At 44.6% G+C, this 27552-nt stretch overlaps 1 protein-coding gene across 3 annotated transcripts in view; it reads left to right on the top strand.

The window, feature by feature from the left end:
• KCNQ3 (potassium voltage-gated channel subfamily Q member 3) overlaps window positions 1-24893 on the top strand; it is a 159151-nt gene extending 134258 nt beyond the window's left edge. Inside the window, exons 2-16 of one of the 3 annotated variants that reach the window (XM_033155870.1) lie at window positions 1157-1247; window positions 2875-3001; window positions 3631-3803; window positions 4598-4750; window positions 5649-5759; window positions 6220-6315; window positions 7141-7235; window positions 7895-7918; window positions 10321-10377; window positions 17936-18123; window positions 19615-19717; window positions 20192-20323; window positions 21297-21395; window positions 22691-22775; window positions 24147-24893. In XM_033155870.1, coding sequence (XP_033011761.1) covers window positions 1157-1247; window positions 2875-3001; window positions 3631-3803; window positions 4598-4750; window positions 5649-5759; window positions 6220-6315; window positions 7141-7235; window positions 7895-7918; window positions 10321-10377; window positions 17936-18123; window positions 19615-19717; window positions 20192-20323; window positions 21297-21395; window positions 22691-22775; window positions 24147-24863 — 2251 coding nt within the window. In that variant the 3' untranslated portion in view covers window positions 24864-24893. The remainder of the gene's footprint in view (window positions 1-1156; window positions 1248-2874; window positions 3002-3630; window positions 3804-4597; window positions 4751-5648; window positions 5760-6219; window positions 6316-7140; window positions 7236-7894; window positions 7919-10320; window positions 10378-17935; window positions 18124-19614; window positions 19718-20191; window positions 20324-21296; window positions 21396-22690; window positions 22776-24146) is intronic. The other 2 variants (XM_033155871.1, XM_033155872.1) reach the window with 2 other exon arrangements.
• The last annotated feature ends 2659 nt before the right edge of the window (window positions 24894-27552 follow it).

Here is a 27552-nt window from a genome sequence, read left to right as displayed (position 1 = left end):
ATTTCAGCTTGAATTTTTGATGGGAGGGATTGGGGTGGGGGAGATTAACTGCCTCTGAAGTTCCTTCTTGAGGTCAGAACTCCCTCCGCTGAAAAAGAAGGGTGGCATATGAACAACAACAACAACAACAGCCCTCAGGAGCAATGATGATGTAATGTCATTTTGGAAGTAGTTCCTGATGGAAGAATTGTGCTCATCCAACAGCAACCACAAGGAGCTTCAGAGTGGGCAATGTGTTCATGTGTTGCCCCCCCCATTTCCAACATCCCCCCCCATGCATCAGCCACATTAAGGTGGCGTGATCTTGGCTCCACAATGAACATTCATAACATGTAGATGGATCATAAGGAGGTCAAAACAATTATGGTTCTTGATTTAAAATGTTGACCAGCAGAAATGGGAGGTCGGCAGGTTTAGCTGAAAGTTACTTTTTAAAAACATTCTTTGTAATTCTTTGGATTTGATACTTCTCTCCCCCCCCCCCACCCTCACTTATCTTATATTTCTTTTCTTGGCCAAGGCAGACAGAGCTGGAAAATCACTTTGTTCCTTATGTGCACAGACGTTTGCTGCCTCCCTGTGGGCAAAGCACAGCACTTCCGATTTTCCTTGTGTGGACTGGAGAAGGAGGAAGTCTAAAGATTCACTAATCTCTCTCTCTTGCCCCCCCTTTCCTACAAGCATCTTTCTCTTTTTCCATAGATACAGAAATCTATGCGTGAAAACTCAAACTGCTATTACTGACCACTAGAGCCCATGCATGAAGAAAGTATGGCATAATGAGGGATGTTTTGAAATGCCCTTGGTGTTCTTTACTGGCACAATTCTATAGTGCTAGAGCCAAATTTCAGATCTATAGCCGAACTCTCACATTGACCTGCTTGGGTGTTAAGATCATCAGGGAAGACTGTTTCCATTGCTACTCCCCTCTGTGAAGTGACCCATTTCCTTGGGGAAAGAATTGAGTGCCTGGCTTGTGGGAATCTCTTGGGCAGCAAATGCCCACTTGTTCTACAGGCCAATCCCTTCAATTGCCTCCACATCCCAAATCAAAAGCACCCTACATTCTTGGAACAAGAGCCTTCTAGAGGACTGCACACTGAACGAACATCTCCTAACATTCCGTTTTCCTTTTTATATATATCTCTTGTTCTAGGTTTCTGATAGTCCTGGGTTGCTTGATTTTAGCTGTTCTGACAACATTCAAGGAATACGAAACTGTTTCGGGAAACTGGCTTCTGCTGTTGGTAAGTTCAGGTGCTTACCTGGGGTGGTGGAAAGGAAGAGGATACTGACTTATTCTACTATTGATGCAGATGGTGCCAGCAGCCACTGGAGGGTGGGCCATTGTTGTTCACCTGGCTTCCCAATGTAAACATTGATGTCAGGAGCAGAGAGATAGAGCAGGAGGGCCAAGGCAGTGGGAAGGACAGTGTGGTCCCAGCACTGAAGCCAATCTAATGGTTCCAACACTGCGCCCACATCATGGCAACCTTTCTTCTGCCTTGCCTTTCCTCCTCTCAGTTACAGGCAGCAACATCCCTGTTGGAAAGCCGAGTGAACAATGTCTCCCAGCTCTGCAAGCCTCTCCTGGCTGGCACCTTATAGGTTAACAAGTCAGCCACATTGAGTCCTATCAGTGAAATAGGTGGAGGTATGAATGAATGAATGAATGGGGGGGGGGCAATGACATAGCGCAAAATAAACAGGTTTCATGGGTTCTCAAAGGTGTGGCACACCACACAGGTGAGGCAGGAAAATCATAGAATTGTAAAGTTGGAAGGGACCTCAAGGGTCATTGAGTCCAACCCCCTGCAATGCAGGAAACTCAGCCCAAGCTTCCATGACAGATGGCCATCCAACCACTGCTTAAAAACCTCCAAGGAAGGAGAGAATGGCAAGTGTGGCAGGAAGATTCAAGGGCAATAATAGAAACATTTCAGTGTAGTGTTGTGTAGTATCTACATCTATCTATCTATCTCTCATCTATCTATCTATCTATCTATCTATCTATCTATCTATCTATCTATCTATCTATCTATCATCTATCTATCATCTATCTATCTATCTATCATCTATCTATCTATCTATCATCTATCTATATCAATCATCTATTGATCAATCAATCAGTCAATCAATCAACCTTCAACCTTCAACCAAAAGCAGTGTTCACACCTCTCTTCAAGAGCATTGGCCATTCCTCTGCAGTTCTCCACAACATATTGTTGGGAACAGGGATTTTCAACTCTGACAATCATGAAAGATCAGAAAAGAGAAAGGTTTCTTTGTGTTGATGAGAAGATGAGAGTTTCTCCCAAAATGGACCTAATATAAATGAGATTACATGGCAAAAGTGAACTCACACCTCTCACTCAGTCTGTACACATGTAAGAGGCTCATTTTTAATTATATTTTGGGAATGATTAATGTTCTTATGTAGCTGCATTGATTTATACTTTCTGGATGTCCCACAACCATATTATAAAGTAGCCGTGTTCTGTGTTATAAATCAAGCACTGCTAGGAGTTGCTTCTTTTTGTTTTCCAATTTAAAAATTCAGTGTGGCGCAAACAAATTTTTATTCTGAAAGGGTGGCCCAGAGAATAAAAAGTTTGAGAACCATCATTCTAGAGGGGTCATGAGTGTTGTGACTTGGGATGTTGTATGGCCTGGAGAAAGTCCTATGGGCCAGATAGGGGGTCACCTTTGCCCCCCCCCAAGCCCAAGGTTTCCCCATCCGTACCCGACCTTACTTGCTCTCAGCAAATTTCTCATTCCAAGGATTTCTTTCAGAAGCTGTGACTTTTTACAACCCCGCGATGTGTATATTTGGTAATATACGTTGTTTTGTTCCTTGTTTCCCATTCTGCGTAGGAAACCTTTGCCATTTTCATCTTTGGAGCCGAGTTTGCCTTAAGGATCTGGGCTGCCGGCTGCTGCTGTCGGTACAAAGGATGGCGAGGGAGGTTGAAGTTTGCCCGGAAACCTTTGTGTATGTTGGGTAAGTGCAAGCCTTTACAGGGAACGTGGGTGGCGGTGTGATCTAAACCACTCAGCCTCTTGGGCCTGCTGATCAGAAGGTCGATGGTTCGAATCCCAGCGACGGGTTGAGCTCCCATTGCTCTGTCCCAGCTCCTGCCAACCTAGCACTTTGAAAGCACACTAGTGCAAGTAGATAAATAGGTATTGCTGCGGTGGGAAGGTAAATGGCATTTCTGTGCACTCTGGTTTCCATCACGTTGTTCTGGCCACATGACCCAGAAAGCTGTCTGTGGACAAACGCCGGCTCCCTCGGCCTGAAAGCAAGATGAGTACCACAACCCCATAGTCACCTTTGACTGGACTTAACCATCACGCCTCTCCGTTGCAGGTTCCCTTTCCTTTGTGATTTCCCATTGCTTTGAAAGGTCCAGCAGGGTTGGGGATTAGGTCAAACAAACCACGAAAGGCAATTCCAAGGCTTTCAATATCTGCTGATTCTTGTACCTGTCTCTACTTCGTTATTGAGGTTCTTGTAAAATGCTAAGAAGATCCTGCAGAGCTCAAGCCTTCCCATCTCTGTTTTTTTAGGAGACAAGAATCAGGTTTTCTTCCTTATCTGAGCAAGATCTTAATCTTTTTCCTCCACAGATATATTTGTCCTGATAGCCTCTGTGCCGGTAGTGGCTGTTGGCAACCAGGGCAACGTCCTGGCCACGTCACTGAGAAGCCTCCGTTTCCTTCAGATCCTGCGAATGTTGCGGATGGACAGGAGAGGAGGCACCTGGAAGCTCCTGGGCTCTGCCATTTGTGCACACAGCAAAGTAAGAAAGGACTGTGGGGCTGGAGCAAGAAGGGCCTCAGATTATGAATGCAAGGTCTGGGTCAGTTTATATGGGGAGAGGTGGTCTTTGAAGTATTGTGGTCCTGAGGCGTCAAAGGCTGTTTAGGTCAAAACCAGAGCTTTGAATTGGGCCCGGAAACTAATTGGCAGCCAGGCCAGAATTGGTGCTATATGCTAGGGCAGCCATTTTTCAAAAAGTGAAAATCTGGGCAGAAAAATGGTTTTTTCCTCGCAAAAAAATGACATTTTTTGGGAGCTATTTCTGAGGAAAATTGGCAAAAATGACACCGCCTACATGGGCTGCCATGCGTCTGGATTTCCCCTGACATTTTCCACCCTGACACTGCTTGTGGCTGCAGTATTCTGGATATGTCCGGGAAATTCCGGCCGTATGGCAACCCTATTACAGGTACAGTGGTACCCCGGGTTATGTACTTAATTCATTCCGGGTTACAGTATGTAACCCGAACAATTCAGACCAAAAACCCCCCCAAAAAACAGAAAAAACAGAAAAACCCGTGAAAAACGCTCTGCGCATGCGCAAATTGTGTGCGCACTGGGTTGCGCTTCTGGGTTAGCGGAGTTCGTAACCCGAAAAGTACGCAACCCGAAGCGTATGTAACCTGAGGAACCACTGCATATGCTCAAACCATCTTGCCCTGGTGAGCAATAACTACTGGGTCTCCTGATCTAGGAGCGTCATGGTCTGAGGCCAAGATCTGGCCCAGTCAGGAACTTTGCTTTCTGTCTTACAGCAGTGTATTTCTCTCTTAGGAACTCATCACTGCCTGGTACATCGGGTTCCTGACCCTTATCCTCTCCTCATTCCTGGTTTACCTGGTGGAGAAAGACGTGCCTGAAAAAAACGAGGAAGGGAAGGAAAAAAGGGAGTTTGAAACCTATGCCGATGCCCTTTGGTGGGGACTGGTCAGTATCCACAGGGTTTATGCTGACTGAGGTTGCGTTGGGGTGGTTCATCTGAATGCTCTGGCATCCTTTAGCATTTTAATGTTAGCTGTTATTCAGCTTGGGTTGCGTCGTGAAGAGGGGAGGAAAAGGAAGGGAGGATGATAGAAGCTTGCAGCATCCAATTCCAGTCTCTTCAAACAGGGCTGGGAAACCGTTAACTTGCTGAGGGCCAGATCCCCTTGGAGTAACCGGTCAGGGGCCGCATGCTGGCATTGGGTGCAATGAAAACCAGAGATGGGGAGATACATAAAATGAGGTTGGGGGCTAGCTAGGGGCTACTTGTGGCCACAGGTTGCCCACCTGTACCTTGAAAGAACCAAAAATTGTTTCCTGCAACACCTTCCAAGTTAATTGAAAATGTTATTGCACATGCATGGGGGAAATGGTGGAGGCGAAGTCCAACTTGAAAAGATGCAGCAATGGAGGCCCCATCCACATGACATTTAAAGCAGCAACACGCCGCTTTAAATAGTTGCAGATTCTCCCAAAGGATTCTGGGAACTGTAGTTAAGGGTTCTGAGGTTTGTTAGGAGACCCCTTCCAGAGTTACAGTTCCTAGAGTGGTTTAACATTCAATCTTTCTTCACAGGGAACTCTGAGAACTGTAGCTCTCTGAGGGGAAACAGGGATCTCGGAACAACTCTCGGCACCTTAACAAACTACAGTTCCCAGGATTCTTTGCTGGGGGGCGGGGGCGGGGAGAGAGAGACGTGCCTGTTTAAATGGTACGATACTGCCTTAAACACAGGGTGTGTACGGGACTGAGGAGTGGCATTATGGAGGTGGAAAGTGCAAGAAATCATTGTCCTTGCCCATTTGTCTTTCTTACAGACTGTCCCAAACCTTCTCCCCACAGATTACGCTAGCAACCATCGGCTATGGCGACAAGACGCCCAAAACATGGGAGGGACGCCTCATAGCAGCAACATTCTCTCTCGTTGGGGTTTCCTTCTTTGCTCTTCCAGCTGTAAGTTCTGCCGATGGCCTCGTGAGAGAAGGCGTGGGTGAACAGGTTGGAAATGGGGCAGGTGTGAGGTCGCTCCTGGTGACCCTTAAAGGGAGCTAGGTATTTCAAGTGTTCCAATCAAAGCCCCCATCCCACAAAAAAAAAACTCAACCAGTGCAGATATCCACCTCATCCTTTCCCTTCCTCAGAATAGGCTCTAGTTCCACCAATGGGGGTTCCCCTGCCTTCCGCTCCACGCACCAGCCACCACTAGGGAGCAGCACCTCAACAGAGGCTAAACCTTTGAGACACCACCCTTGACTCCGGCACCTCTCACTGCCCAGGACAATCTCAGTTCCAACTTCCCCACCATTTTCGAACCCCAGGGAGAAGCTGTCTCCCGTTTTGCCCTCGGTCTGACATTTCCATTTTCAACAGGATGATGACGATATGGTGATGATTTGCCCAACTTTGCTTTCAGGGCATTTTGGGTTCTGGACTCGCTCTGAAAGTGCAGGAGCAACACCGCCAGAAACATTTTGAGAAAAGAAGAAAGCCCGCAGCGGAACTCATACAGGTTTGGATTCACCGTGCCCGCTTTGAAACACTCACACACTTTGCTGCTCTTTGAAAGCTGCCCGCTTCCAGGTCCCGTGGCAGAGAAGCCACAGAGGAGGGGTTGGCCTTTCACATGTTTCTTTATGAAACCCTTCCAGCCTTAACAAGAAGAAAAGATCACCGGCTGGACTGAAAGTTCTCCAATGTGAACTTTTGGGCAAATTTGGGGAAGGGGGTATTTGGAGGGCAAAAGCGGGGTAGGAGTTGCCATCCTTCTTTTGCATTTTTGGGGGTGGAGGGGGCAGGGACAAAACTCACCAGTGCCCCTCTTGGAACCTAGTGTTCATGGGTTGGGGGTTTTTTGTGTGTGGGAAGGGGAGCATTGCAGTGGTAGAGTATCTTCTTAGCATGCACAAGCTCTCGGGTTCAGTGGAATGCGCCCTGCCTGAAACCCTAGAGAGCTTCTGCCAATCAGTGTGAGCTAAATGGGTCAAGGGAGAGCTCCCTATATTCCTATGTTCTTACTGGAATGTCATGGAATGATAATACATTGTGATCTACAGAGTTAGACAGATCCCTGTGCTTCTGTCCTAAAACCTTGGACTGCTTGGCTGGGTCGTGGTTGGGGCTGTTCTGATAAGCCTTAGGATGCAGGGCGAGGAACCATTCACATCTTCCTTCCCTACCCATTTCCTGCACCCAAATCACCTCTTATATCTTGCCTCATTGTCCAGCTCCTAGGTGCAAAAGCATTCATTCACCCATTGCGTTTGCTCATAGGCACAACATGTGCCCCGGCCGTTCCCCTTCTCATGACTGTGTTGCTCCTCTTGTGTCCCTTTAGGCTGCCTGGAGGTACTATGCTACTAATCCTAATAGGATGGACCTCGTTGCCACTTGGAGGTTTTATGAATCAATTGTATCATTCCCGTATTTCAGGCAAGTCTTCTGCTTTGAGACATCATCCCAGTTCAATCAGCACAGCCTGTTTCATGGTTATGGAACAGGAGATGAGAGTGTTATGAAAGGGGCAGCTTTGTTGACAGCAGGCAGAGAAGATTGTGTACCCTGTAATGTATGCATGCCAGGGGTGGGGAACTTCCTGGCCCCTCCAGGCCTGTCTGGCCCTTGGGAATCTTCCCAGGCCATGCCCCTTCCCAGGCCACACCCTCGTGGACTGCTTTTGCCTGACTGCAATGCCTCCTTGAACTGTGATCTGTGATCATGACTGGAAGTGACTGTGGGTGGAGGGTGGAGAAATATGTGGTGTGTGGGCACGTGTGTGGAAACCTCTGACTTTGGTTTAATTACAACTCCAATCCTTGGTCATCGGCCATGTTGCTCAGGCTGATGGGAGCTGGAATCCAACATCACCTGGAGAGGAACGAGGTTCCACATCCCCACAATAAAGAAACGTTATCGCTTACTAATATGTCCCCTGAGAAGCAAATGTAGGCTTCCTATGGGTCAGGTGGCAGGAACAAAAGCACTTAAATGCCTTTGCATGGCTTGAAGCCAATGCTTGGCATTTCCTGCTAAATTTAACACCTACCTCCTTTCTCCTTGCTTTTCTCCCATTGCTTTCAATTCTCCAAAAGGAAAGAGCCAGTGGATGGGACCAGGTAGGCAATCAATATCTTCAGCTTCCTATGGTCATGCATTGATTTGTTGTATGTTCAAATGGAGGAACACAAATCCAGCCCCGCTATTGTGACTTTTAACTGATTTGTAATGGGCTAAGTAGTTTCGAGTAGTCTAAGTCTGTTTGTTTGTCCAGATGACAGAAAATGGACTGTCTGGGTAGCATAATCACGGATTAGCATTTGACCTGTTGTTGCAGTAATTATTTTAAGCAAAAGGGACATCAGTACCTTTGATCTGATATCAGAATGGTCTTAATTTGCTACATGCGTAGGCTTTAATGAATTGGCTTGTACTAATAATTCTCAAAAAGAGCAACAGTGTAATTGATTTATCGTTGTTTGTCGTGTTCATGGTGAGAAAAATTAATAAGCAAAAGAGAACCAAACAAAGCCGCCAATTGCAACCTCAGTTCTCCGAGTGCTGGCAAAACCGCACCATTTGTGCATGAGAACGATGCAATAGTAGGCTTAGAGGAACCCTGAGTAAAGTAAATATGAATATTGGGGGGGGGGGGTCTGAGAAGCCTCATCAGGATAGTGAGGTGAGGACCCTCCGAAAAGCTGCCCAGTCAGGATGGAGCAAGCTTAGTGGCCAGATGGGGTGGAATAATAGGAAACCATGTCAGAGCAGGGGACAGAATGGAGACCCCTGAACAGAAGCACTCCATTCTGTTACAGCTCCCACTTCTTTGTATCGATATCAATAGTATCACATTTGTCTTCCAACCTTCCTGGGCAATACCATTTCAGATTCTAGGTGGAATCGCTCATTTAAAGTCTCCCCAGACATAGAAAACTAGCACCTCAGGGCTAGACCTGCTGAATTTCTTTCCAGGTGTGTTTAACTCTTGTGGCCACTTTCATAAGCAGCACCAAGGACTGATTCTTAGATCATGATACAGCACAGCAGCTGTAATGCATGAGAGCGCTTACCAAATGGACTACCCCTTATGGGATGTGGAATTTTCATGTCACCTGTGCACATTTCTGGTCAAGGTGAGGGTGACCTATATGGCAAGCGGTCCTAAATGTTATGGCACCATGACTGCGTTTCCATCCATTCCCACATTGGGTACAGAAACCAGTCCCTAGTGTGCTGTTTTTCATTCATTGTTGGTGTCTGACATGTACCTGTTTTTAAAAGGGACCTGAGACAATTTGCAATGATCTGCTTTAGTTCATGTAAGATGTATTGGCAGAATGTTAAATAATAGATCCTTATACTTAGAAAACAAGCCGAACAAGCCATTTACTGCATCAACACCATGTGGTTGGATCCAAAGGTGTCCTCACATCAATAGAAAGAGCCCATCTGTTGTAGAAAGTTTCTTTCCACAGGAGCAAGAAATTATTTGGGTCCAACCCAAGTCTCCAAGCTGCAACTAGCTATGTCATGAGATGAGAAAGTGTTTTGAATGAGAACATGATGATCTGTGACTGGGATACCTCTTGGCGCAGTCACATAGCCAGTACTCAGCTGGGAAGGTATCTCAAATCATAGAATTGTAGAGTTGGAAGGGAGTCAGTATGGGGATCGAACCTGCAACCTTGGCATTATCAGCACCATGCTCTAACCAACGGAGCTGTCCACATGTGAGTAATCATCGCCATATGGGACAGCTGCATGTTCCTGCATTGCAGGGGGTTGGACTGGATGAATTTCATGGTCCCTTCCAACTCTACAATTCTATGATTCTATGAGATCATATTCCAGAAGGATCGTTTGATCCAGCTCAGGGCTGTCTTTCTGTGCTGTGTTACGAGGTTTCTGTGCTAATGATGAAAGAGAGAGATCATGGTTCGGAACCATTGTTATGGCTTGTTATTTCAAATATCTCAGGAGGTAGCTAGTTGCTCCAAAAGCACACCATGGCAAAACCTTTTTTAAATTTATGACAAAGGGCTGTATGCAATGGACTTCTGCTTGGGCAGTGAACCCTCCCTTCAGTCTGCTCTCCCCTTGCTCCCCAAAATCTGCTCCAGGGGGTTCGGCACATGGGGAAAGGAGAAGTAGGGGAGGTTCCTCATGCGAACAGAAGTCTTTGAGGTAATGGGAGGCCTCTGCTGAACACAACCCAATGTCACAATGCCTGTTATTCTTAACGTTGCATCTCTTCCCAATATTTTGTGTATGTAATCTGTGCTCCTTTGTTCAATGAGGTGTGGGTAGCAAAAGGAGGATAGCAATATAGCAAGCAACGCTGTAAGTGTAAAAATGTTATTATTTTTAGCCTTCCTTCCTTCCTGAAGAGAGAAACTGGGTCAGGGCTGAAGGACCAGACGCTCCAGTAATCCTGTTTCCATACTCACTTAATTAATTCCACGTAGATTCTCATAAGTGAACATTAACCACTCACAATGACATCTTTTTCACTTTGCAGTAATGTCATGTTTAGTAGGGAGGCTTTCTTTGGATCAAGCGTCACCAGAAAACTTAGGTACATGCATCCGAGTAACAACCAAACCTTTTTTATATACTGCATGCCGTTCTTGCCTGCGATATCTATCTCCTCCTTTATTTTAATTTTGGAATAACTATTTTTACTACAGTAGTTCATCAAACCCAAAAGTGGAGAAGGGATTGAAGTGGGAGGGAGTTGTCTAGCATGGAACATACAAATTCCATTTTCAGCATAAACAGCTAATATATACTACAAAGCAGGGATGAGGAAGCTTTTTTTTACAGCTTGGGGGCCACATTTCATTTTGGACAACCGCCTGAGGGCCACATGCTGTGGTGGGCGGAGCCATGGGCATAAAGTGGGCAGAGCCATGGAGTGTTACCCTTGCCACAGTACCTTTCTTTGCTTCTTTAAAAAAAAAAAACAATTTGTGCACACCGCTGAACTACAGCCGTCTCTAAACAGTGTGCAAGAAATGCAATACAGCAGGGGTGGCCAACTTCCTAAAGACTGTGATCTGCTCACAAAGTTAAAAACTGGCAGTGATCTATACCCTTTTGGGAGTCCAAGTCAAAGTTGTTGAGCTATTTTTATGGAGGAGGAGCCCTGTTTTTTGGGGGGTGCAGGGCAAAAATGTTGAGCTTCTTTGGGGGGGGAGCCAGTGATCTACCAATGATCTACCACAAACATCCAGTGATCTACTGGTAGATCATGATCTACCTGTTGGACGTGCCTGCAATACAGGAGAGGAAAAGTTAGAACTGTGAAACCAGACTTCAACTAAAAATGTTTGCTGGAGTAATAATAATAATAATACTAATAATAATATTCAGTAGATGCCGGAAGTTCAACAGGGAGGGGACCTGTCCAATCTCAGCTGGAAGGGAGTTCCATAAAATTGGGCCAACAATACCGGACACACAGCTCCTGGTAGCTATGAGCCATGCATCCGAACCATGGGAGACCAGGGTTCAAATCCCCACTCATCCATGAAGCCAGTCACTCGCTCTTAGGCTAACCTACCTTACAGGGTTGTTGTGAGGATAAATGGGGAAAAGGAGAACTATCTATACCACCTAGAGCTCCTTGGAGGAAAGGTGGGATATCAGTTAATTAATTCATTAAATGGGGAGGGGTGATGTGAAGCCCAGAAGGTGCTCCCCCCCCCAGATTATTGCACCCACGGGAGAAGCAAGTTGTAGCACAACACACACAGGAAATCTGGCCTCACTCCCTACTGCTAAGGTAGCCCACAAGTAAAAGATTTCCCTTGCTGTGTTGCACAGGATTCTCTGGGAGAGAATGAATCCCCTGAGTCTCCTTCTCCTCCAGCCTGCAACTTCTAGCACACAGATGGAGGTGATGAGCTGGCCGGTTTCATCTCTCTCTCTCTCTCGTCCAACCCAGATTGCAATATAAACTGCAGGACAATGCTCCCTTTCATTACCTTCATAATAATGGTGGGACTTGAGGTGAGCAAACCTGGAAGGAAACTGGATTCTGTTGTAGAACAGGGTAACATCAACTACCATTGAGGAATTGGGAAATTTTGAAGGAGAGCAGTCTAGCCCATGATGGGATGGGTTTGGAAGGAAGGAAAGGATATATTATTTATTAATTATCCTTCCTCTCACTCACTTGAGGAAGATTAGAGTCTAGTTTAGCAGATAATGAAATGTACAAGTGTCGACGTATCCTCTTTTCCCTGTCTCCTGCTCACTTTGACCCACCTTAGCAGAAAGGGCTGTGGCTCAATGGTAGAACACTTGCCTTGCATGCAGAAGGCCCCAGGTTCTGTCCTTGACATCCTAGAATCATAGAGTTGGAAGAGACCACAAGGGCCATCCAGTCCAACCCCCTGCCAAGCAGGAAACACCATCAAAGCATTCCTGACAGATGGCTGTCAAGCCTCCGCTTAAAGACCTCCAAAGAAGGAGACTCCACCACACTCCTTGGTAGCAAATTCTACTGCCGAACAGCTCTCACTGTCAGGAAGTTCTTCCTAATGTTTAGGTGGAATCTTCTTTCTTGTAGTTTGAATCCATTGCCCCGTGTCCGCTTCTCTGGAGCAGCAGAAAACAACCTTTCACCCTCCTCTATATGACATCCTTTTATATATTTGAACATGGCTATCATATCACCCCTTAACCTTCTCTTCCTCAGGCTAAACATACCCAGCTCCCTAAGCCGTTCCTCATAAGGTAGGGCTGAAAGCAGCCAACATCTGAATTCTGGACCAGCTGCTGCTGCTTGTCATAGAACAGGGATGGGAACATGCAGACCTCCAGATGTTGCTGGACTTCAACGCACATGCTAAACACTACTAAACCTTAGGTTATATTACTAGGACTTCAACGCACATCAGCCCCAACCAGAATGGCCTAATGGTCTTGAGCAGGAGTCAGCAAATTTTTTCAGCCATGGGCCTGTCCACTGTCCCTCAGCCCTTGTGGGGGGCCAGACTATATTCTGGGGGGGGGGGGAAATGAACAAATTCCTATGCCCAACAAATAACCCAGAGATGCATTTTAAATAAAAGGACACATTCTACTCATGTAAAAACACGCTGATTCCCGGACCGTCTGTGGGCCGCATTTAGAAGGTGATTGGGCCGCATCCGGCCCCCGAGCCTTAGTTTGGGGACCCCTGGTCTTGAGTGATGAGAATTGCCTTCCCACGGCATTATGAGGGCCATATGTTCTCCATCCTTGATGCAGATAATACTGAGCTAGAGGGACCAATGGTCTGCCTCAGCTCCTTAGGTTCCTTTGTTTACCCTTTCCTTAGTTCTCTTTGCTGCCTCCATCTCTTTTCATAGCCTCTAGCTGGTTTTCCCTTTCATAGCCTCCCTGGATTCCCTTTTCTCCCTTTAGATACAAGTCTTAATACACTGGAGGTAATTTTTGGAGTCCACCAGAAGCTGATGTAACATAGGCATTTCATTCTACACCATGAGAAAGCCTCGTGGGTGCAAATCCCAATTTGCAAATTTTAAGTGGAATGGGCTTTCCCTTGATTTCTTTCCTGGGTAGTGTTACAGATCTGCCAAATTCAGCCCCTTGTCTTCTGCCTCTCAGTTTTCCATGGTCACCTCTTCCACCCTTCCCAGCAAAACAGTTCAGAAAGAGCAGACAAACAGAGCTTCCGATGTTGAGTTGTGTTAAATTGAGGCATGGTTTCTTTGGAGTCAGGGATGCAGACGTTGTTGGATTACAACTCCCATCATGCTTCACCATCGGCAATGCCATATGAGGTTGGTGGGAGCTGGGGTTAAAAAGCGTCAGGGGGCCACAAGTTCCCCACACTTGCCTTAGAGGTTGTCCTGGGCTTCCAGAGCATTGTGTATGTCTGTCTTACGTGTTTTTGATATCACTACCAAACAATATGCAGCTTGGTGGAGCTGTGTTCAGCCATGTTGATACATACATCTTTCTAATGTAGTAAAAATCAGAGCAAGCATGGTTGTCTTGTGTTTCCAGTGTTAAGGCTGCAAAATCTAAGAGTATAATTGCTATATTTTTGTTCAGTTTTTATTGGTCTTTCCCCACTCCTCCTGCAAAAAAGGCTGATAAATGGAAGGAGAGGCATGCTTTGCTCTGCCATTTGTTATTTAATTATTTGGTTATGAACTGCAGAATCAGACAATGAACAGGGGAGTGTCTGGTTTGCATGCTGAGAAGGAATTGCATTCAGCTGTTGCATGAGTGGTTCCAAAGGCTTATTCAAGTTCCGTTCTGCTTACACATTGGAGGCAAAAGTTTCACCTCCACTATCCTTCCCATTAACTTTCAGATATTCAATAATATTCAAATGCTTTGTGGAGAAGCTTCCATTGAAGACCTTGCAATGTTTATTCTAAAGAACTCTATTAAGCAAAGGCTGGATCATGGCTTGTCATTATGAGAGGAAGTCTGCACAATCCTTCGGCTAACATGCTCGCCCTCCTTTGTGCACACGAGATTCTGCTTTCACTTTGAATCTGCCACAGTTCCTTGTTATGTCCGAACTCGGGAAACTGTGGTATGTTTTAATTGTGATTAGTTTAAACAAAAGAGGATATCAAACTATAGTTTGATAACATGTTCTGCCCCATTTGGACATTGTGCTATTTGTTCCATTTCCCCCTGGTCCCTGTATTTACAACAGTTTAAATTTTCTCTGGGTTAATCTGTTCACAATTTATCAAGCCTGAATATCTATTAGCATACATTGACTGGTTGTTCCTATATAGGATAACTAATCCTGTTTAGGTCAGTTCTTCTCAGAATAAGACCCCCCCCGCCCGACTCTGGCTCTATTCTCTTCCTCTGAGTTGTCCTGGAGGTCCTAGTCTAGTATTGCCTTTTCATCTTATCCACACAGTCTCTATCTCATTCAGATTTAACCATCCATCAGTACTTCTACAGCTAAATATTTTTATCACTTGCATTTACATTTGCTGTTCAAGCTGTGTCCAAGTTGAAGGGTGGTTTACACGAAAGTGTGGCATAGATATAAGCTTATCTGGCTGGAGAAACCCCCAGCCCAATGTGGGTTGAGGTCAGAACATAGTTAAGTAACCACAGTTAAAACAAACCACAGTTCCATGTGTACATGTGTAACAGGGAACTGTAGTAAGCAACAATGAAAGCGGAAACCCAATTTCCTCTTGTGCACTAAGGACAAGGGTGTTACATGACATGGTCATTCATGTCATCACAAATGAGTGTTTGCCATTACGTCTGATTCTGGCTCCTGTATAAGAGATGATCTAGTGGAGGGGTAGTCAATGTGTTGCCCTCTCGATGCCGCAGGACTACAACTCCCATCATCCCTGACCGTCAGCCATGTTGGCTAGGGCTGATGGGAGTTGGAGTCCAACAACCTCTGCAGGGCACCATGATGGCTACTCCTGATCTCATATAATGGCTAAGAGCAGTACAGACATTGCAGTGAGCACAGAGTCAATGCTAAAAAATGAGCTCATCTTTAGTATCGCATGGCAAAACATGCCCATGGCCTGGTGACACTGTGCTCTTCATTTCACTGTCCCCTGCCCTGCATCATTTTTGTGCACACTAATTGGTGAACCCACTTTTCTCTCTCCTTAGCCTTTGCTCTCCAGGGATAACACTAGCATTATTAGGAATAATGATACTGTCCTGCCTTACAGGATTGCTCTACAGATTACTGGAAATGACCTGTGGGTTGGGTTTTGATGGCAGCTGGGTAGCTGTCTAGGGCACAGACCTCAGAGGGGTGCAGTCCTGACCTTTGTGGGGCACAGTTTTATACAGATTCTTTTTAAAAATATACATTCCTGATAATATTTTACTTTTATTTTATATTTTGAATAATTTTATCATTTCCACAAGACATCTGTTTTTGAAAATTGAATTTAGCATACACACACACACACACACACACACACACACATGGTGCAAGTATTTAACCTTATAGCTTTGCTTGGGCCACAAAATAGCCTGGTGCCAGCACTGGGGATATTCCAAATGCAATATCATTGCCAGGTATTGTTGCCATTATTATTGAAATATCTGAAATTGTTAATGCAGACCATGCTTAATGCTTGCCTACAATTGATTATCTATTTAGGATCTGGGGCATCTAGGACTGAAACATCTCAGAACTGGCACATCCCTGCTGTTTATTTGAATGGAGTTGTGTGAATCAATGTCTCTTCTCTGCATTTGCTCTGCACCATTCATATATTGCTGATTTTCTTCCATTGGCTTTCTGACATGATGGCGCAACCTTATTGTTCAAAACCCTATTTTGTTCGTGCATTATGTTTTCTACCTTTTGGGGGCAGACTGTTGCACATATTACTTTTTCCAATTACGACCTGGTCCGTGGTGAACTGAGTTGCCTTGAACATGTCTAAGACCCATGATTGACTCCAGTGTCACCACACATTTGCCCAGTTGTAAAAACCTCGTTTGCAGAAAAACATGGTGGGATTAGAGTCTGTAATGCGACAGGCCGATTTGGTATTCTCTATGCTGCAGGACTCCATGTACAGCATCCATTTGCACAGTGATCACGAGAGAGATTACCACATAATCCTCAAGAGCCAAAATTATTGGTTTGGCGTCCGAATTAACAATCCCAAATCCAGTACTGTACAGTGGTTGTATGAGCCTAAAACAGGACGAGTGCTCTGAATCATAGCTTGTGTGTTTATGGTGGAACCACAGGGTCTGCTGAAGCTGAACCATCCCACTGAACCAATTTCAGTAGACCTCCCAAATTGCCTTCTAGAATCCCATGCAGATTATTACCAGGCCTTGCAGTGGGCATGTGGGAAAGGCAAGTACCATCTGGAAATGTCCCTTAGGTCACTCAAATGCTCCGTACATGTTTGCAACGCACCCCACTGGAAACAGTTGTGGAGAATGACACACACTGGAAGCATTGGCCACCTGTGTGCAGAGACCTAATATGGCACATTTGGACTTATTGAAGCTCCCGTCCCCCCTCCCCCGATCCAACCACATAAACAAATCCAGGGCTTTTCCCTTTGCAAAAAAAGCTGCAAAACTTTTAGCTGATCCTCAAAAAAACAGGGCTTTTAGAGGAGGAAAACCAGAAAAAAATTGTTGTTTCCTCCTCTAAAAACGAGGTGCGCCCTATGGTCTGGTGCGCCCTATGAAGTGAAAAATACAGTATATTATTATTATTATTATTATTATTATTATTATTATTACTGAGATGGCCATTTTCCAGCCTATGTTGTCCATTACCGGGGGTGTCTCAAGTATCTTCCAGGATGGACAGAATATTCTGCTCTGTTGGCCAGGCTCCTAGTATTTATACCAGGTCTCTGAGCCAATCCAGAAGCTTCAAACTGCCAACCCTTCACAGAGAAACACCCCTCTTCTCTCTCTTCTGCATCCAAAGGATGTTCCCAGACTTTTGGACTAGTCAGCTAAGTCAGCTTCAGCTCATGCAGTTTTCAGTTCCATCCCAGAATCGCTGAGTTTCGAGAACAATTGCTGCTTTGTCCAGAAGTTACACATTCCACTGCAAATTACAGTTGGCTCACCATTCAACAGGATCCCCACTGCTCATGCGTTTCGATTGACAGTCTGGGATTTTTTTTCCCCTTCCCGCAGCATTCTTCTGGAAGTGTCTTCCCACTGCCACACGGGGGTGCTGAGTGTCTGAATTTGTTAATGCTGGTGGACTGGAATCGCATTATGTATGGCAGATCAAAACTTCCAACCGGTTGATTCATTTAACCCTGGTGGGGTAACCTAGTGGGACTGCTTAGCAAATCGAGCATCATTGTTTGCAGAAATCCTCGCTGAAACAAACCATGATTCATTTGTTCAAAGAAAATACTAGCGGTGCAAGTTCAGCCAATAAATATGTGTGATTAATTCTTCAGTAGGTAGGGTGAGTGTGATGTTGGGTGGTCCATTGATGGCATTTTATTTGAATAGATCTGTGGGTTTATACAGTCAGCTGTCATGTGGTCCTTGGTAGTATCCTTCATGCATATGTTTGCTTGGGATATAATGGATTAGGAGCACCTTGAAATGTAGGTCTGTGTGAGAGTGAGGGGGAAAATGATCCCTTTTCCTTATTTTTTTAGCCAAAAGCTGGGTCTCTTGGATCGGGTTCGTGGTACCAATACTAAAGGAAAGCTATTTACCCCTCTGAATGTAGATGCAATTGAAGAAAGTCCTTCTAAAGAACCTAAGACTGTTGCCTTGAATAATAGGGAGCGTTTTCGCACTGCATTCCGAATGAAAGCTTATGCATTCTGGCAAAGCTCCGAAGGTAAAAGGTTCACATTGATTTCTGTTTTAATTTTCCTGGGCTATTTCACCGATCACTCTCTCCCTTTTCTGAGTCCCTTTGGCTGGAGTTGAAATTGAACATTGCACAAATGTATAATCTGGCAAAGCTCTGGATTTTCGATTTAGTCTCTCTCTCACTCACTCACTCACACACAGACACACACATACACTATGCTGAATTTTCAATTAGGACATTTCCACAACAGCAAAATCTTACTTCTGGTTGTCTGAACAAAGTTCAACCATGAGCCCTGTTGGTTTGCTTATTATCACTTTGTTGAATATTTAGGTCTCGGAATGAAATTTGGTGCACACATTCAGGACACGTTTCTGCATTTCAAGTTTTAAAAACTAGTTCGACCCACATAACGATTTTAAAGGGGTGGGGTGAACTATGAGTAAACACACCTCACAAAACAGTACCTTCCTTGACTCTTAAAGACATTGCAGTGAAAAGTGGCGTGTTCATTTATGAACTTACGCATTTTCCAGGCAATCCATAGCTCAATTCACACACACATTTCCAAGAGTGTCAGGAAAGGAGTACACGACACTGTTCAATATTTTCCCTGAAGACAGAGAAAAAGAAATGAGAAGTAATGTGCACATTCAGGTCAAAACCCCCCCCCCCCATTTTGGAGTAGTAGCGGCCAACATAGATTCTACCTTGTGAATTTTGTACACGTATAGTTTGGCCCTTGAGGCGCTTTCTTTTGCTCCCAGGATAAGTCATGTAAATACTGCCAGGTAATATGAATAATGTTAATGTGTGTCAGAAATCCTGCTCAGCCACACATTAGGTTGTGTCCTCAGGACTATCAGGTTGTTGTTTTTATTTCCATTAGGTATTTTGTGGTTTTATATCTTGATTTTATTCTGTGAACCGCCCTGAGCGCCCCCCCCCCCGCGTACAGGGCAGTATATAAATCCAATAAACAACAACAACAACAACAACAACTTAATGGGGACTAATACTTGAAGCATGGTTTTATTCAGGCAACACAGCTAATTAACAAGTGTCGAAAGAGTAGGGTTTTGTTTTGTTTTAACTAAAGAAGAATGCATGATGAACTGTTAAATTCAAGAGAAGTGGTTTCTGATTTCTACATTGTTGGCCTGGATAACATTTGGGAACCATGGTTTTGATGGGTGGTAACTATGGGTTTGGGCAAAGACTTCCACTTGTACAAAGGAATGTCATCTTCCTCTCCTCCTGTGGGCACCCCAAATCTGGTCTGGTCTGGGGGTTCCACCAGTCCTCCAAGGCATATTTTTTTGGAGGGGGGAGCACGGGGAGAGAATAATGGAAGTTCCATTGTGTGTGCAGAAGTCTTGTGCTACTGGGACATTTTGCAATGGATACAACCCAATAATACGAGAATTTAGCTGGTACTGTAGGAGCAACTCCGCTTTGCTCTGAACTCGTCTGCTTCTGCCCTTTCTTCATGTGGATTCTTCGCTCACCTTTTAGATGCTGGAACTGGGGACCCTCTGGCAGAAGACAGAGGGTACAGCAATGAACTCCTCATTGAAGACATGATCCCCACACTGAAAGTGGTCATCCGAGCTGTCAGGTAAAGTCTGTGCGTGTTGTCCTCTGTTTGCCTCATTTTTTCAAGCAGGCTAAAATATTGACCCAACTTTTGTGATGACTGTAACAACTAGGGGGAAACTTGGTTTTTCGTTTTCCCATTCTCAAGATGCATTTAGAGCTGGGGGAAAGCATTGCAAAATTCAGAATAACGGCATTATTTTTAATAATGGCATTATGATATTGGCAGTTTTATTTCCAATTGTAGCCAGTTAGAGCAGCCCGGTACCTTCCAGATGTTATTGGCTATACCTCCCGTTTTATATGCCACATTGACTGGGGCTGATGGGTGTTGGAGGTGAGCCAGGGTGGCAAAGGCTGAATAATGGTTAGCGCAGCAGGCTAATAAGCAAGGCGGATATTCAAACGCAGATACATATACAACCCCCTCCTCTGTGAGAATGGCAGGAACTAGCCAAGGGAAACTCCAGCGATAAACATTCTCTCCTTGTACCAGAATACTACAGTTCCGCCTCTATAAGAAGCGATTCAAGGAGACCTTGAGGCCTTACGATGTAAAGGATGTGATAGAGCAATATTCAGCAGGACACCTTGACATGCTTACCAGGATCAAATACCTTCAAGCGAGGTAAGTGGCTCTGCTGCCTGCAGTGTGCTAAAGGGATAAAGATGTTCAGCTGGCAGGGATTGGCCCAGAATTTCACAGTATGGATTAGAATGAATCTTTGGGGTTGCCAACCCATGCACCAGTGACGGCTGTAGGAGATGTTCAGAAGTTACCACTTTGTACAGAAAACCCTGGGACGCAGGTGGTGCTGTGGCCTAAACCACAGAGCCTAGGGCTTGCTGATCAGAAGGTCGGCAGTTCGAATCCCCCGATGGGGTGAGCTCCCGTTGCTCGGCCCCTGCTCCTGCCCAACTAGCAGTTCGAAAGCACATCAAAGTGCAAGTAGATAAATAGGTACCTTTCCAGTGGGGAAGGTAAATGGTGTTTCCGTGCTCTGTTCTTGTTCGCTAGAAGTGGCTTAGTCATGCTGGCGACAAGACCTGGAAGCTGTTGCCAGCTCCCTCGGCCTATAGAGCGAGATGAGTGCCGCAACCCCAGAGTACATTCACTATTATAAATGTCAATTACATTGGGAAATGATGGGAGGTTTATGTGTTATGTTATGTTATGTTATGTTATGTTATGTTATGTTATGTTATGTTATGTTATGTTATGTTATGTTATGTTATGTTATGTTATGTTATGTTATGTTGTTATGTTGTTATGTTATGTTATCGTATTCAATTTTAGTTTAGTTAGAATTTATGTGGAAAGAGAACGTATAAATCTAAATTAATCTTTAATGTTAAATTTATTTAAGATTCTTTTTCTTTCTTTGCACTTGTACGTGTGAATTTAACATTGTGTATGATACCAATGAACTTCAATAAAGGTTAAAAAAAAAATCCCATAAAACCCAAATGGGAGCTAAAGCTATTGATGTATTTGGAAGATTTATAGCACGCCTTTTGATCCTAGAATGTAACTGGGGCCAGAGGCAAACAACGAATGAGTCACACCTGTTTCATGATGTCCTCTTATTGTCTTCTTTCAGAATAGATATGATTTTTGCACCCGGGCCTCCGTCCACTCCCAAGCATAAGAAATCCCAGAAGGGAGGAGCCTTTCCTTACCCTCCGCAGCAGTCTCCAAGGTGAAATTCCTCTGTGCGCAGCTTGTTGAGAATAGACGACTATCCAGCAAGACCTAGAGAGCCAGTGTTGCCTATCCCTGCTCTAGATTTTACAGAAACCACAACCACCAAAACTCTTAAGTGAACCCTTGCAAAACCTGACCATTTCTGGGGCAAGCCAAAGAATGTTTGCACACCCTTAGAAAGACACAACAGACTTACGAACTATTAACAGAGGCTGGTTGAAAGGGGGTAGGCAAGGCTAGAACAGTAAGTCGTACAGAGGTGCATTGATCAGCCTCATTTGTGGATGGGCCTTCTGGTTCACAGGAGCACTTCATCAAATAACGTCTTGTAGCACCTTCATAATTCTATCATGGTGCCTCCCGCCGCACAATTTGGGAATCAATGAGCTGGCCATTCTGTGCTTCTTCAAAGGAGGACATGGCAAGCATTAGTTGGGCATGAGGGATGCACGAAACATCTCAGCAGCCTCAGCACCGCTCAGCCTGAAAACCACATACAACTCATTCAGGTTTCTGTGGTGCTCTTGCTCTGGTCCCAAGGAGGCACCTACAGAATGCACTGTCAAGCAGACCAGTTGTCACAGCACCATGGACAGCTCCTGCTGAGCAGCATGCTCTGATGGGGTCTTGGAGCCTCTGACTCCAGTCCTTCTCTCCTATGTTCCGCCTCCTTTGCTGGAGAACTGCAGGTGCTTAAAGGACCAATCCCCTGGCCTGGAGAAGACCACTTCTCCTTCATCCAATGGCCTTCCACCATCCCACATAAGACTGGTGAGGTAGTTGTCGGCATCTGGGGGGTCGATAGGAGAGCTGGCTTGGCCCCAGCTGGATCATTTCCCTCTCAGCCTTCGCGCTGCGGAGATTCATTGACCTCTGGCTCCGACATAAATCAGCAACTCAAGCTTGCTGACTTGAGCACACTTAACTTAGCAGAGTAAACTGCACAACAGAAGAGGCTTGAGGCTGTAGATACATGCTAAAACTATGGATTTATTTTACATAAATCAGGACAAAGAAACATGTCGGCTCCCCTTGCCGTCTTCTCAGAGAGAGACTCAAAACAAAAGCAATACACAGAGCGGAGGTTCCACTGAAGGGACCCAGCAATCTGTGCTGGAAAGTAAACAGAAATGTGACATGCAACAATCCCATGTCTGCAACAAAAGGTGGAATGGAATCTCCCAACATCAGTGTGGGAGGCACTTAATTCCTTGGACCCAGAAGAAGTGGAAATATGAGTGAAAACAACAGCAAATGTTTTGCCTAAACTAGAGCCTTCTTTGTTTTTAGGAATGATCCGTATGTAGCCAAAGCATCGACAGTAGATCCTGAAGACCAAAGTATGATGGGCAAATTTGTCAGAGTTGAAAGACAGGTAAGGAATTCTCAGCTCTTCCCAAGTTTTCCCTATAACATCTACTTATAACATATAAAAGGCCTAAAGCATTATATATGTAGAACATGCCTATAACGATGAGATTTTGTATATATTTTTTTGTACTGGTGACCATCTTTTTTGCTACAGTTGGCTGCAGAAGATGTGGAAAGGCTTAGGTGGAGACTCCAGACTTCCTTGAAGTTCGTGGTGTTGTTGTTGTTTTTTCCAAAATAATCCTTTATTATCAATATTATAAACAATTACATAATTTACAAATTTACAAGCTTTCCATATCATACCTTTCCATTCCAGATACTAATAAGTCATTTAAAACCAAAAACAACAATGATAATAATAATAATAATAGTGAATAACAGAATACAAAATAAAAAACTAACATATATATAATAATTAAATAAAAAAAAATAAAAAAACAAGAAACAAAAATAGAAATTAAATAAATTATAGACTTCCAATCTTTTCCGGTGAACATTCCTTTTCTGCTTGCGAAAGTACTTAACATTTTCATTTTATCCTTTAGCTTATTTCCAATACATTCTGAAACCCGGATACAGCCTTAATTTGTTTCATACAGTTATTTTACCTCCAGGGTCACTCAAAGTGACCCTTGAAGTTCGTGTTGAGTTTGCATCTGGCCTCAGTGACGTTCTGCTTTCCAGGTGCACTGTTGGTCCAGCACTTGAAAGCAAAAAAATTTCTTCCCTCTACCATACATGAAATAACATCCTCCTGATTAAAAATGCTTACAGATTCCAAATGGCTAAAGTGGGCTATTGATAAGGGGACATGTATACCAGCTCTTGATACAAACTTGCTCCAAGAGAAGATGTAGAACCTATAGGTGAAAGCTCCTCCCTCCATCACAGCCTAACATGAAAGCCCCGGGGGAAGGGCTTATCTTCTGTGGTGAAGTACATGTTTTAGCTGATGCTGTGAAATCGTCCTGTTCAAAACCACAGAGAGTGGCTTCATGTCAGTGTAGACTATGGCTAGTCTGGCCCTGTAGATCAAGTGTGGGGAACCTTTGGCGCTCCAGATGTTGCTGAATTACAAGTCCCATCATCCCTGGCCATGCTGGTGCTGACGGGAGTTGTAGTTGAGCAAGATCTGGGGGGGGCAGTGGTTCCCTACCCCTGGTCTAGAAGTTGCTGTACTACAACTCCCACCATCCCTGACTGTTGGCCACGGAATTGGAGTTCCAACAAAATCTGGAGGATCACAGGTTTCCTTGCCCGCTGTCCTTGGTGGAGACCATGATGTGCTAGAAAGAACAATGGTTCCCCGCCGCGTATGATTGGACGGCCAATTGCTCATTGTCCTCCAGTCTGATGGGTTCTTCTTTTTCAGGTCCATGACATGGGGAAGAAATTGGATTTTTTGGTCGATATGCACATGCAGCATATGGAGCATCTCCAAGTCCAAGTGTGCCCTTCAAAAGAAACTGTGTCCCCAGCGGAGGATAACAGATATTCTGAACTGAAGTCCATCATTTACAAATATTCTGAGCCTTCTATTCATGAAATGCCTCCGAGTTTCCACCATGTACCGGTGAACAAAGTCCCCCCTTTTGGCTTCTCGACGCAGGGCTGCGATGTTGGCCCGCTCTCGTTGCCGTTGGGCGGTCAGAACTCCGGTAGGTGGCAGGCCATGCCGTTCTCAACTTCGTACGCTGAAAGGCCGACGGTTTTGCCTATACTCACGTTCATTGACCCCCACGTTTCCTACCGTTCCCCACCAGGAGACCTCCAGAGCCCCCACTCAGACAGAATCTCTTCCAGGCAGAAACACAGCCTGACGAGAGACAGCGACACTCCTTTATCCCTCCTCTCCGTCAACCACGAGGAACTTGAACGATCGCCAAGTGGATTCAGCATCTCCCAAGACAAGGACGACTTCCTTTTCGGGTCGAACGGGGGCTCAAGCTGGATGAAAGAGAAGCGCTACTTGGCCGAGGGCGAAACGGACACGGATACCGACCCTTTTACCCCAAGTGGTTCTATGCCCCTTTCTTCGACAGGGGAGGGCTTCTCTGATTCAGTATGGACTCCGAGCAAGCCAGTTTAAAAATTATCCAGTGGGGGTGGGTTGGGTTGGGGTGGGCTTGGAGTCACTGGCTGGCTTCTTCTCGTAATGTAAACATAAACTTTGTATATCTCACTATACACACCCAAAGCTTCCTAGCTCATAAACACACACACACACACTCACTCACCAATGGCTGCACTGCATGCTGGTATTAGTGGTAGTCATTCTGCACCATTTCATACGGTCGGCTTAATGCGGTTTTCTTCATGCTGCCAAAACTAAGCGGTTTAGTTTTGAGCAATGGTTGTGCATGACTTTACACTATAAATGGTACAGATAATTTCTTCTGTGATTTTAAATAACAACAACAAAAACCCCATAGCAAAAATGGATGTTCTTCGGTATACCGAGGGTCGGGTCAACTCTGGGCACACAAAGATATCCTAACAGTGGCACATGCTACATTTTTGTAAGCAGAGCAAAACCAAACATTGGTTACAGAGCAATGCCCTTTTCGATATATATATGTTTGTGTATGTCTGTGGAATATTCCACCTTCCCATCCTGTCTTTCTGAACGTCGGTTTTCCAGTTTGCCAGCATCACTGTAATTCATTCTGTTCATCCAAATTTCCTTTGCTATATCCTTTTTTTTTTAAAAAAGGAACCCTGAGGGTCTTTTAGTCCAACCCAGTGCAGTACAGGAATCACAGCTAAAGAATACCTGACGGATGTTTACCCAACCTTTGTTTAAAAATCTCAAATGAATGAGATCCCACCAACTTCCGAGGGTGTACGTTTCGCTGTGGAACAGCTATTACTGCCCCCTTCTGATTGTGGCAGCCTTCCTATCACCTTGAAAGCATCCATATCACTAAGCTTGGTGGGTTTCTGACTCCTTAAATTCCATTAATGTAAACAGGATTTTTAGGTGAGCATTCACATGGCACTTTATTCCATTTCCTTTTAAAAAAATTAATATATATTTTAATTAAATTTCCTTTTTTTGCAAATTGACTTCAAATTAAATAGTTACATTGTTCATAGATGGACCCACACCTCCAAAATGTATTTATCCAAACCTTTTCCCCGCTGCATTATATATCAAACCCTTATCTACTACAGAAATCCCTCTAATACAATTACCGGTACTTCATCATTTTTATTCCGCTGCTCCGGTCTCAAATCATGCCTGCGATTTCATTTGCAGTGTTTTCCCCCCCAAATGATCCCCAAAGACCTCCATTCTTCTATAAAAAAATTCATCATTTTGATCTCTTAATATTGCTTTCAGCTTTGCTGTTACCTCATATAGTCCATTACTTTTAAAGGCCATTCCTCCTTCGTTGGAAATGTTTCTCCTTTCCATTTTTGCGCATATAACGTTCTGGCTGCTGTTGTCACATATAAATTACTTTATTCCATTCTCAGGACTTTTCCCTAACTGTTAAGCTCCCCATCGTATTTGAGCTTTCACGCAATGTGAAAGCTACTTCTGGAACTGTAACAAAATGACAGTGCAAGGTTAATGCTCATTTCCATATTATTTGCTCCCAGATAGTATATATTATGGAAGTGAGTGCTAAATTGTGCTATGCAGAAATGAACAGTTAGGCAAATGTGAAAATGAGATAAACTGTCATGTCACATTTCATTACTTTATGGTAGCAGACATGCTTGCTGCATTTATGCCAGAACTGGCTCTGTACAGGTCACATACCAAAGGGAAATGTGAGTCTACACCACTAGGACAGACACACCATGGGCATGCCCTGGGAAGCATGATCTGTGTTTCAGAGATATGCTTCTCCCTTTCATACTTTAAACAAGGAAAACCACAATACAGCAGCCAGATATTCCTCCATGGTGTGCAGGCCAGCTCTGAATCCCATTGAGCTCAATGGTATTGGAGCACATAAGAGTGATCTTACGTTCCATTGGTTTAAATGTGATTTTTAATGCATCCAGAATCTCCATCATTTATGATCAGTGTCCAGGGCAAGCATATATCACGCAAAAGGAGTGCGGCACAATATTTTGGAAGTTATTTAAGAGTTTTTCTCCTAGAGAAATCATATAGAACACTGTCCAGCTTCATCTAGGAATTGTATGGGGAAGACCGAACAATCTATTACCCATCCTTAGAAGAGATAACTCCAGTGAGAAATGGCTTGGTACCCTTGACAAACTCCTCCTACTTTTCTGATCCTTCTAATATTACAAAACGCAGCACACAGCAAAGGATGTATCCTAATCCATCAGAGATTAGCAAAAAATGGGCACTCTGTTTCAGTGGCACAGAAATTTCACACCACCAGTAAAATAGTCACCTTGGTATATCCAGGGCCCCTCTTTTGTTTTGTTTTTTTACTCTTTTGGTAGGCCACTGTGCATCAATGAATGACCTGGTTGCCTCATGCTTCTGTTTCCCCATCTGTAAAATGGGGCTAATCATACCTCTCCACTGAGGACTATGTGAGGCTCAGTTTGTCCATATCTGCCAAGCGCTTTGAAATCAGTGGAAAGTTCATTGATATATTCCCCCCCCCTTTACTACCTGTGTATGTTCTGGGGCACATTCGCAGGACCATTGGTAGGAAGAGAACGGTACTCATTTACCGTCTTGCAGAGGAGTAAGGCTCGCTTCAGACGCCTGGTGGACTGGTGAGGCAATGCATTTGGTGTGCTAAGGGCAGATTTTCCTGCACTGCATTCATCATGCAACATGA

The sequence above is a fragment of the Lacerta agilis genome, chromosome 7 (genome assembly GCF_009819535.1).
Source record: "Lacerta agilis isolate rLacAgi1 chromosome 7, rLacAgi1.pri, whole genome shotgun sequence".
Lineage (NCBI taxonomy): Eukaryota > Metazoa > Chordata > Lepidosauria > Squamata > Lacertidae > Lacerta > Lacerta agilis.
This window is presented reverse-complemented; position numbering and strand designations above follow the sequence as displayed.